We start from the raw sequence: 12019 nt of genomic DNA, 5'->3' as shown, positions 1-12019 counted from the left end.
GCTTTCCTGTCCTCTCACGTTCCCCGCCCAGTCCGACATCCAGCCGGACAATCGATCGCTGGTGTTCTACTGCACCCACCCGGACTGGATCGAAAACTGTTTCAGCTTTCCAACTCAACCCCATATAGCTAGGGTTTCCCTTTCCCCTCCCGCACCGCGCGCGAGGCTCCAAGCGCGGGCCGTCACCTCGGCACGCCGCCGGGCGCGCACCTCGCCGCGCCACGCATGCAATCCACACCCAACCGCTCGCTTGTCCGGCGCGCACTCCAGCCTTTGGTCCCAGCCTGCCTGCGCGCGCTCCGCGCAGGGGGTATCCAGCAGCCATCCAAAAACGGGCGGCGTGCCGATGCCGTCGGCTGGCATCGCCTGGCAGCCCGCTTTCCAGCAAACGACGCCGGCCGGCCGGCACAAACGCTTCTTCAGTTGGCTGTTGCAGGTGAGGACGGGTCGACGGCCGACGCCTGTTCACCGGAGCGAGTCATCACTGAGAGCAATGCAAAGCAGCTAACGGAACTTTTTGTTTGGGGCGGGCAAAAGCGTCAGTTTGGAAACTTTGGAGCCGGGAAGGCGCCATAATTTTTTTTCCCCTTTTCTCTCCGGGTGCCAGGCCGCCTCGGGACCAAGCCAAATGCCACGAGGACGTCGCGTTTCACACCTGGACTCGCACACTGACACAGTGACCTCTGGCTGTGGCTGGCGGGAGGGCCGCTCCGGTTCTCGTGGACTGGCCTGGCCATCAGTTCGCTGCGGCTGCTACTACTGGAGCCTAGAGAGAGGCCTACGGGGCTAGGCACTGCGCGACACATGCTCCTGGACACGGTGCTGTGAACCCATGACACGAAACGGAGGGCCCTTCCACGGCGCGGTGCATGGCCGGGGCCGTACGGCGCCGGAGTAACCGCACAGCGACCGCTGGAGAAGCCGCGCGCGGCCGAGGAGGGGGCTGGGCCTTCGCTGCAACATGCTTCCCGCATTTCTCAAAACTGATCGAACCGGCCTCTCCCTGTGGCATGCTAAGGTCACACAGCATCACGCATCCCAAAGGATGCTTGTTACTTTGGGGAAAGAAAAACCCAGCAACTACTTCAACTAGCCGATGCAGTAATTTTGAGTAAAATCATGCTACCGAATCAATTAACGCATACTAGGAATCGTTCGACTTGTATCTTCTAAGAGTAAAACCGTGCTATTGAACTTCAAGCATGGCAAATGGCTTCGGAGTATTTTAATTCACTAGCCTTGGAAGAACATTCGATTTGGAGATAAAAAATAAAGCTAATAAAATCTCGTGTGCCTTACACGTTCAAAAGATATTTTAAATAAAACATTGGCTCAAAATACACTACTTAACACTTCCACGCATTCTAAGAAAAAAATAATCTAGGTATATGTTCCTCTTTTGTTGAGATAAGTGTACAATGCATCCGATCGCTGAAAAAAAATGCCACTTAGATTTTTTTATATATTTCCACATGCAAGAAAAAAATACAACGACACCTATTTTGCGGCGACTTGACTTCTCTTACTTTGGCAAGCCAACTCATCGCTTACTTGAATCACACCACTATTATCTCTAACGTCATTTGTCGCTACTACATAAATTCATTGATAACGTCTTTGATATCGACAAATGCTTTAAAATTGACCTAGCAAGTAGAGTAGTCGAATAAATACGCAGTGACAACTGTACCGTGGTGACCTACTGAAGAAACGTATCCTTCGCAATTCACTTGGTACACCATGCTATTTCCATCGAAAATGCATCTAGCCACCTCACACAAGCCGACTCATCGAAATAACCTTAATTGGCGTGGTTAGTGACATGTTTTGTGCTAAATAACTATTTGGGTGTACACTCTTGGGTCCCCTAGCAAAAAACTCTCTCCTTTCAATGTGCACTTTTCTCTAAGAGACAAAACCAGGGAGCCTTCCAATCCTGCGACCGCAAGGCAACTCCCTCCTTAAACCTCCCCCACCCCACACTCCCCACTCTCTCCACCAGACCGCCACCGGGCGCCATGGCTGCCACCCGCCTCCTCCTCCTCGCGTTCCTGCTTCTCCTGCTCCAGGCCATTGCGGCGGCCTCCTCCGACGCCGCCCACCTCCTCGCCGCGAGGTCCGTGCTCCGCGACCCCACCGGCGCGCTCGCCGGCTGGGGCGCCGGCTCTGGCCGCGGCTTGCCGTGCCGCTGGGCGCGCGTTTCCTGCGCCAACAACTCCGCCGCGGCCGTCGCCGGGCTCGACCTCTCCAAACTCTCCCTCGGCGACGGCTTCCCGGCCGCGCTCTGCTCCTTGCGCTCCCTGGAGCACCTCGACCTCTCCGCGAACGAGTTCGTGGGCCCGCTGCCGGCCTGCCTCGCCGCGCTCCCGGTGCTTGCGCACCTCAACCTCGCCGGGAACAGCTTCTCCGGCGAGGTTCCGCCGGAGTGGGGCGCCGGGTTCCGGTCGCTCCTCGTGCTGAACCTGGTCCAGAACCTTCTCTCCGGCGAGTTCCCGGCGTTCTTGGCCAACCTCACCGGCCTCCAGGAGTTCAGCCTCGCCTACAACCTGTTCTCGCCATCGCCATTGCCGATGAAGATTGGCGACCTCGCCGACCTCCGCGTGCTGTTCGTCGCCAACTGCTCCCTCAATGGTACCATCCCTGCTTCCATCGGAAAGTTAAAGAATCTTGTCAATTTGGACCTCTCAAGGAACAGCATCCACGGCGAGATTCCAAGAAGTATTGGGAATTTGAGTTCTCTGGAGCAGATCGAGCTCTTCGCGAACCAGCTCTCCGGGAGTATTCCGGTGGGGTTTGGAGGCCTCAAGAGGCTCCACTCACTGGACTTCTCCATGAACGGGCTCACTGGGGATATACCGGAGGACATGTTCGCGGCTCCGAGCCTTGCCAGTGTGCACATGTACCAGAACAATCTGTCCGGTCACTTGCCGGCGACGCTGGGGACGGCGCAAAGTCTGTACGACCTGAGGATTTTCGCCAACCAGCTTTCCGGGCCGTTGCCGCCGGAGTTTGGAAAGAATTGCCCCCTCATGTTCCTGGACACGTCGGACAACGGGCTGTCAGGTCCAATTCCGGCGACGCTTTGCGCTTCCGGGAAGCTAAAGCAACTCATGCTACTGGACAATGAGTTTGAAGGCGCCATTCCGGTGGAATTGGGGCAATGCCGCACACTGATCAGAGTGCGGCTGTCGAGCAATAGGCTGTCCGGTCCGGTGCCGCTGGAATTCTGGGGATTGCCGGGTGTCTACTTGCTGGAGCTTAGTGGCAACGCACTGTCGGGGACGGTTGACCCTGCCATTGCTGGTGCCAAGAATCTATCCAAGCTGCTCCTGCAGGACAACCGGTTCACTGGTGCTCTGCCTGCCAAGCTGGGTACACTGACCAATCTGCAAGAGTTCAAGGCTTCAAACAATTGCTTCTCCGGGTCACTGCCGCCGTCGCTCGCCAACCTTTCCTTACTTGACAATCTTGATCTGAGCCACAATTCTTTCTCTGGAGAGATCCCAAGGGATTTTGGTAAGTTGAAGCAATTGTCACAGCTGTACCTTTCGGATAACCACCTCAGTGGGGACGTCCCTTCAGAGCTTGGGGACATTATTGGGATGAATACGCTTGATTTGTCGAACAATGAGCTTTCCGGTCAGCTGCCTGTGCAGCTGCAGAATCTCAAGCTGACTCATTTCAACATATCCTATAACAAGCTCTCAGGGACTTTACCCGTTCTCTTCAACGGATTACAGTACCAAGAAAGCTTCTTGGGTAACCCTGGCCTGTGCCATGGGTTCTGTCAGAGCAATGGGGATCCTGATGCCAAAGGACACAACACTATCAAATTGATTGTCTACATCTTCATTGCTGCTGCGATAATCCTACTCATTGGCCTTGCTTGGTTCGGTTACAAGTGCAGGTTGCACAAGATCAATGCTTCTGAATTGGATGATGGAAAGTCCAGCTGGGTGCTCACATCCTACCACAGGGTGGATTTCAGTGAGAGGGACATTGTGAATAGCCTTGACGAGAGCAATGTGATTGGCCAGGGTGGTGCAGGCAAGGTGTACAAGGCTGTTGTCGGGCCTGAGGGCGAAGCCATGGCTGTCAAGAAACTCTGGCCTGTCGGTGTGGCAAGCAAAAGGATAGACTCATTTGAGGCTGAGGTTGCCACACTAAGCAAAGTTCGGCACAGGAACATTGTAAAGCTTGCCTGTAGCATCACAAACACAGTCTGCAGGTTGCTTGTATACGAGTACATGCCAAATGGTAGCCTGGGGGATATGCTTCACAGTGCAAAACGCAGCATCTTGGATTGGCCGATGAGGTATAAGATTGCTGTTAACGCTGCTGAAGGACTCTCCTACTTGCACCATGACTGCGAGCCCCCAATTGTCCATCGAGATGTGAAGTCAAACAACATCTTGCTTGATGCGGAGTATGGTGCCAAGGTTGCAGATTTTGGTGTTGCAAAGACTATTGGGGATGGTCCGGCCACCATGTCAGTCATCGCAGGATCGTGTGGGTACATCGCACCTGGTGAGTTGTTGATGCTTAATCATAGTTCTGCATTTTTCCATAAGTAGTTGTTGTGCTTCGCCTTTTTTAATTTGTGCTTTTCCAGAGTATCTTTTTCATCACTTGCTCTATATAGTTTTTGAAATGTCTTCTAGTAAACTGAACATACAGTTTAGAGCTGACATATATTGCATATTAGTTCTTATGCCCGAGTGATATGTTGTGCACTGCAGAGTATGCTTACAGTCTCCATGTGACTGAAAAGAGTGACATATATAGCTTTGGTGTGGTGATTTTGGAGCTTGTCACCGGTATGAAGCCGATGGCACCAGAGATTGGCGAGATGGACCTTGTGACGTGGGTGTCTGCCAATATTGCGCAGAACGGGCTGGAGTCTGTGCTCGATCACACTCTCTCTGAGGCGGAGCAGTTCAAGGATGAGATGTGCAAGGTTCTCAAGATTGCACTACTCTGCGTCTTGAACATTCCAAAAAGCCGTCCACCAATGAGGGCCGTGGTGAAGATGCTGCTGGAGGTCAAGGAAGAGAACAAGCCGATGCTGAAGTTGGCACCTCTGTCCATCTGACCTGAGGCAAACCCATCTGAAGAATAATGAATAAAAGTTGTGTTTGATCTTCTTGGATAATGTACTCCATACCATTTGGCATCATATCTGATCCTGAGAAGCGCATTCCTGGTAGCAGCTAGCTAGTTCTGAAACATCGCCAAAGCTTGTAACTTTACTAGCCTTTTGCTCTGAATGAAAAGTTCTGGTTGCTATCAATCTGTCCTGTGGCAAATATTTGGTGTTCATGACTGGGTAGTGCTATTGTGGTGGTCTACTTTCATCTTTTTGTGCTTAGGCGCTTAGCTTTCCAAACCTTTCCACCCAGAACTGGTAAGATACTTTGGAACATCTTGTGGAAATGCTGGTGTTTAATGAACTAAAACTTGCATGGATCACAACCTGACTATAGAAAACATGATACCTTTATGCTGATGCAACAATTGGCGAGTTTTGAACAAAATAGTTCAATTTCCATGGAATTTATGAAAAATGTGAACAATTTTCACCATTTTAACTCCCATCTAAACATGCTACAGTACGTCAGGTACTAACCAATGATTGCCTCAGACGTTTTTTCTTAAAATATGCAGCATATTTTAACGAACACTTGTGACAGTGATTGGAATTTATTTTTGGTAATTCACTGATTGGATTGGAGTAAGACTGTTGGTCCCATTGCTTCTTTTGTGACAGTGTCCAGCTTTCATGGCGGCTGCAGTAGAAACAGGAAGAACAAAGGCTGCACAGTACCTACCCTTTTGCCATGCCCCGTGGCTGTGTGGATTCAGATGTTGCGGATTTTCCGTCTCCTTTTGCAGCTCGAAATCATTTGGCCGTGCCACTGACACTGTTATAATGTGGAATGACAGAACTACTAGAACCTGCACATGTCTGATTGGCAGCGTAATAGCCAGAAGCTTCAGTTATGCATGGCAATTTATTTTTCACCATGTTACCAACTATATATATGAATCTAAAAAAACCCAACTCTTCTGTTCTTGTTCGTCTGGCAATAACACGTGGTACTTTTATCATCCTACAAACAGAAAGTTGCATGGACAGCACATTTTCTTTCAGTGGCAAGAACTTGATTGAAATACAGGCCTGTAGTTCTGAAGACATGAGGAGCCCAACTGTCCATGAGTTCTTTGTAGGACAATAGGACCAGTGTGCCTAGACAAACGAATTGACCTTTGCGGCTTCTCATTGCATGAATTGACAGGATGATTGCGTGCTCAGTGCCTAGCACTTTAGCTTTAGCTTCTTCTATGTTACTACTTTCTTAATTTTATTTTTGTGGTTGCACATTCTACGCCTCCTTTTATTTTCTTCCTTTGTGTTGTTATCAGTTATCACCCTTTCGGTAACCATGCACAAATGTGTAACCTAGAGGAGGAAATAGTCCAATGCAAGCGCACACTTTAATTGATAATATACTCCACTCATGATCTGCACTAGTGGAATAGTACAGATGGATCTAAAAAAATTGCACTGAACTGCTCAACTGCAGATATTACTGAAAAGGTCAAAAATAACTCAACTGTGCCTGTTCGTTAGACAATCAACTGATGTTCTGTGTAAACTTCAGGCAGGAGTAAGAACTGCACTCTCTGCAATGAACATTAGAATGGAAGTGCATGATCTGCATGGAGCCCATTGAGATGTCACTCATGGACCCCCCCCCCCCCCCCCCCCCCCCCCCCCCCCTTCCCCCCCGGGAATGGATCCATGATTGAAATTGGAGAATAGCATGCTTGTGGGCTCCATGAATCTCTTCTTGACGAAAGGCACCTCTACCCCACTAGGGTTCTAGGAGCTGCAATCTTGGACTTCTCAGACCTTCAGCAGCCAATGAAACGCAAGTGCCGGCGGAATCCTGTGATTGCCAACCATGATGGCCAAAACCAACACAATCGAAACAATGGAAAAGCAACAAAAGAAAGGTAACTTATGCTGTGAAATATTATAGGAGTAAATGTAAGTGAGAAGAAAAGCAATAGTTGGAGCACTTGCTGCTTGGTTTGAGGACTCAAAGAGGGATGCATTGCCGTTTCCTTTTTTCTAGCCTTTTGACATGGCCCACTCCAGATGTGAACGCACGAAGCCATTGCCTGCTTTGTCAAGGTGGTCATCATGCATGCATGCCTTTGTTTGTTTATCTTCCATGCAACACTGATAATTTAAGCTTACCTGGCGTTCGGTTGTGATTTTTTGCTAATGATTCAATAGTGTTTTGTGAGAGAGAATAAGCTGCGTACAACTGATAAGCTGGCTTGCAGCCGAACACGCTGCGTCCCAAGTTACTATTCGTTTTGGCTTTTTTAGATACCTAGCTTTTGCTACATATCTAGCTTTTCCAAATTAATATGGATCTAGATGTATGTATGTAGATGTAGCAAAAGCTAGGTACCTAGAAAAGCCAAAACCAATAGTAATTTGGAACGGAGGGAGTAGTTTGGAAACAAAAAATATGTTGTTGTGGAAAATCCAAAGAATAACCATCCGACACAATAATGTTGGCATACTTATGGTGCCCTGATCCTCAAATTCGAAATTTAGAGAAAATCAGGAAATTGGGCAACAACCCTTACCCACTACCTGAATGTTTGTGTCGCGAGTTGAATTTGGCACGTGATACATGCTTGATGCATCTTGTAAGTTCCCGTCTGAGATTGTTGCTAATATCTTACCAATAGAGGCTCGGAGCTATTGCCATGGCACACACGCTACGCCGTCTTGGTTCATTCTTATGTAGTCTATTGCATGTACAAAACCATGGCAATGCCTTTTGCTGCTCTTTTGTCATGGCCCCTCCCCTCCAAAAATGTGAACTTGCCATGCGTAACCATGATGCATGCTTTTTATTTCTTTATCTTCCATGCGAATACTGGCATACCGCAACTGGCTGTGCACTAATTTTTAAACTCGTCATTTGGTGTAAAATCCTAAGATTTGACAAATCCAGCTGCTGACGTGACTGAGCTTGACTGTAGAAATTTTGCTGCTGATGGCGCCACTGAAAAGCATATTGGAAAATTTACTGTTTGTCGAGCAAGCACTGATGGGCGGCATGACATTCAGAAAGACAGAAAGTCAGGCTCCGTCCTGATGATTGATGATGCAGTAGTAAGAGTGAGTATCTTCTCTTTCCTTTTCGTTTCAACCCAACTAGCTAGGGAACCGTGGAATTCTGCACTAGGAATTCTTCTCGTCCGGAGGGACGCACATCCGAAATGCCCTCCGCCTGCCTGTCTCCGAGAGTAGGCGTGCAGCAGCAGGGATTGATTCATGGACGGAGTGGCATGGCGATGCTGGGGCCTGGGGGTTGCCTTGCTGCGCTCCACGACACAACATCATTGCTTGACATCAACCCAAACGGCCTTCCAGTCTCGTGTGAAAGAACCCGGGCCGGGCCTCTAGTCTTCTCTCATGATGCTCTCGCACACATACTACATAGCCTAGTTGGCCCGGTCCATATGCCTTGCTTAACAGCAGGTCCGGCCCAAATTAGAGAGCGCATACTACATTTTTGCAATAAGTCTAGGCGTACCTGCAAAATTAAAAAAGAGTGAAGGAGCAGGTACTAACCTGGAAACGGTATTGCCCAGAAAAGTATATAAGGTTCTCACATGAATGTGAATGGGTTTTTGCCTCGCGAAAGGTCCTTGTGCAGTTCTGCTAAGAAAGCGAAACTACAGCAGACTACGAAATTAACAGAATTCTTAACTAATCTTATAAATGACATAAGAAGCACGGACGTCTTGTCTGGGTGGTGTAGTTGGTTATCACGTTAGTCTCACACACTAAAGGTCCCCAGTTCGAACCTGGGCTCAGACATTGATTTTTCTCATTTTTGCACTTCTTTTATTTTTACGCACCTTTTTGTATTGCGCTTGTTCTTTGGTTATGTTGTCCAAAATGCCTTGCAGTTTTTTTTTCCTATGTTTGTTTTTTTCTATATGGAAACATCATATTTGCTCTGCTGCCCGGGATGTACACCCCTTTTGTGGTGGTGAAGAAAACAGCAGCTCTTGCAAACACACGCACACCCACATGAGAACGCAACGGCAGTCACGAGATGAAGGTGGAGCCGGACATATGCTCCACGACGACGAGACGAGAGAGACCTGCCCGTGCATCGCTGATTCTGCGGGTTTCCCGAGACCACCTGCCCGCCGATCACATCACATCAGCCCAGCCGGGCTCGTCGATCCTACTACAGCTTGCGCAGGCCGCGGGCACCGTTCGTCCATCCGCCCCGAACCCCAAACCTTCCGGACGCGCAGATGCGTGTCGCCCGGGCGGCGCCACAGCTCTCGGCTCGCCGCGCGTGCCCCGCCGGTTCCCTCGCCGAGCATCCCAACAGCTGGAGCGCGCCAGCAGTCAGCCGCGCTGTCCTGTCCTTCCACGCTCCAGGTCTGGTGCCCTGCCCTGCGCGCTGTCCCTCCGTCCGCCTCTCTTTCCTGCTGAGTTCCAGCGGAACTTTCTGACGAGCGTTCACGCTCGCAAACGTTGACGCATTAGGAGGAGGATGGGATTAACATGTGCGTGCACCTATGCAAATTTTTAGTTCGAGAAAAATCTCCGAGGGGCGTGCGCTTGTAGTTTTGTTAGGAGTGAGAGAAAAATCGGCTCTTCCTTGTCCGACTGATTACCGTCACCTTTTCAGCGCCCAATTTTCAGCATTAGCGTGCTCAATCTCCACCAAACCTGAAAAAATCCTGGGCTGGTGGACACATGCGTGTATGATGCGTGTATGATTTCAATCAGGAAATCAAGCCAGATTGTCCGGAGATTACAAATCATTCTTTTCAAATCCGATCCGATTGAGTAAAATGGTTGCACGACCTGTTTCTCATCAGAGGCACAGGAATTCCACAGGTGTGTTCGATTTGTTCAGAACGACGTGCTGTCCCCCGTTGCTCTTTTTTCTTTTCAGATGATCTGTTGTTTTTTGAGACAAGATTAGCATCATTCCAAGATTGGATCCGCATCGAATTCTTCTTGTCTGACCATCTCAGCCTTAGATGGTTTGAACACCCTTTTCATCCGAAATGGTATCCGGATCGAATTCCGGTTACACCATAATAATAATTAATCTAAGCGCTCCTCTGAACTTTGATTCAGGGAGAAATACAGCCAAAAAATGATTCCAAAAAAAGAAAAAACTATTAGTACAATTACTAGCTACAACTACATCCCCCCGTCTTTTTTGTGCATCATCCCACTGTACTACTACCACGGAGCGTGAGCGAGCGAGCGCTAGTGGTTCTTCCGGCGGAGGTCGACGACGACGACGGAGACGTTGTCGGCGCTGCGCCTGGCGAGGGCCAGCTTGGTGAGCAGCGCGGCGGCCTCAGCGCACCACTTCTCCCTGCCCCTGCGGAGGCAGGCGCGCGCCACCTCGCAGGCGGCCTCGTTGCTCACCACGTCCCACAGCCCGTCGCTGGCCAGGATGAGGCACTCGTCGTCCTCGACGAGGTCCGTCACCGTCACCTCGGGCACCGACGACACGTACGGCTTGAGGTACCCGTCCCCGATGGCGCGGGACATGGCCAGCACGCCCAGCACCCGCGCGCCCTCCCAGAAGATGACGCGCCCGCCCGCGGACTCGATCCGCTCCTGCTCGTCGGGCCGGTCGGGCTTGTGGTCCGAGGACAGCGGCACCGGCGCCGCGCCGCCGCCGCCGCGGCAGAGCACCGCGCGGGAGTCGCCGCAGTGGGCGACCACCACCCGGCGCTCCTCCACGACGGCCACCACGGCCGTGGAGCCCACGTGGTCGCGCTTGTGCGCGTCGCAGCGGCAGCTGGCGCTGGCGGTCGCCGCGGCGCGACCGCCGGCGGAGGCCACCTCGGCGTCCATCCGCGCGAAGCACCGCTCCATCGCCGCGGTCCAGGCCGCGGGCTCCCGCGGCAGCGCCGCCCCGTCGCCGCCGGTGGACAGCTCCTCGGCGAGCAGGTCGTGCATCCGGTCCCGGCACGCCTCGGCGACGTGGGAGCAGCCGTGGCCGTCGAACACCCCGTAGAAATCGCACCTCCCGCTCCCGACGGCGGGGCGCCCCTCGTCCACAGCAGCGGAGGGCGCGACGAACGCCTCGCGCACGGACACGGCGTCCTCCATCTCCCTCCTGCGGCCGGCCACCGAGGCCGCCCCGTGCTTCCGCGCCACGAGCAGCTCCCCCGCGTCGACGCGGCGCTTCCTCGTGGCCGCGACGGCCTCGGCCGACCCAGGCGCCACCGCCGCCGCCGCGGCGGCGTGCTTCCACCTCCCGGCCTCCCCTGCCCGACGCCTCCTCTCGGCGCGCGCCCTCGCCCGGGCCTCCGCCTCCGGCCCAGCCACCGCCGCCGCCACCGCTGCGGCCGCCGAGTCGCAGCACACCTGCGCCATCGACATCAACCAGCAGCACCCCACCCAACCTCGAAGCTTCCCCGGCCTTACCCACCAGCAGCGAGTTCCGAGAAGAAAGAATACACAATACACGACCGGCGAGAGAGTTGAGAGAGGGTCCCCCGGTGCCGTGCGCCCATCTTAAAGCCCCCCGGCCGGCGCGGGAGGGGGGGCGCGTGGCGGGGCGCGCGGCCCCTGAGGCGGGGCCCGACAGCTGGGGTGGCGCCCACCGCATCTGGGCCGTCCACGTCCCCCCGCACGGGCTCGCCGCGCCCGACACGTCCACCCGCCGCTGTTCAGCCCGGGCGCGACACGTGACGCTGTCACGCCGGGTTGGTCATAAGCACGCACACCACCCGCATTATTAACGCGCACCTCATGGTGTAATCTAATCACACACCGGACCGGACCGAACGAACCCAACCGCTGGCGCGCGGTGGCGGCCGGCGATTGGGCCACGCGGGCGCTGCTTGACGCGACGACCCGGCGCACCGGATCGGCACCGCGATCCGGTGCGCCACGCAGCGCGACATGTGTCCCTCCGCGCGGCGGCAGCGG

General features: G+C 52.9%; 2 protein-coding genes and 1 non-coding gene across 3 annotated transcripts; 2 read left to right on the top strand and 1 right to left on the bottom strand.

Moving 5' to 3' along the window:
* Nucleotides 1–1984: 1984 nt before the first annotated feature.
* Nucleotides 1985–5290, top strand: LOC117842544 (uncharacterized). The gene is made up of 2 exons (XM_034723019.2): nucleotides 1985–4527; nucleotides 4740–5290. The coding sequence occupies exons 1-2, from the start codon at nucleotides 2019–2021 to the stop codon at nucleotides 5090–5092; spliced, it is 2862 nt and encodes a 953-aa protein (XP_034578910.1). The 5' UTR covers nucleotides 1985–2018; the 3' UTR covers nucleotides 5093–5290.
* Nucleotides 5291–8837: 3547 nt separating this feature from the next.
* Nucleotides 8838–8911, top strand: TRNAV-CAC (transfer RNA valine (anticodon CAC)). Its single transcript has one exon. It is a non-coding gene; the product is annotated as a tRNA-Val (tRNA).
* Nucleotides 8912–10039: 1128 nt separating this feature from the next.
* On the bottom strand, nucleotides 10040–11583 carry LOC117842828 (probable protein phosphatase 2C 68). The gene has a single exon (XM_034723352.2). It carries the CDS (start codon nucleotides 11465–11467, stop codon nucleotides 10337–10339), a length of 1131 nt encoding a protein of 376 aa, XP_034579243.1. The 5' UTR covers nucleotides 11468–11583; the 3' UTR covers nucleotides 10040–10336.
* Between the last annotated feature and the right edge of the window lie 436 nt (nucleotides 11584–12019).

The sequence above is a fragment of the Setaria viridis genome, chromosome 2 (assembly GCF_005286985.2).
Source record: "Setaria viridis chromosome 2, Setaria_viridis_v4.0, whole genome shotgun sequence".
NCBI classification, from domain to species: domain Eukaryota; kingdom Viridiplantae; phylum Streptophyta; class Magnoliopsida; order Poales; family Poaceae; genus Setaria; species Setaria viridis.
This window is presented reverse-complemented; position numbering and strand designations above follow the sequence as displayed.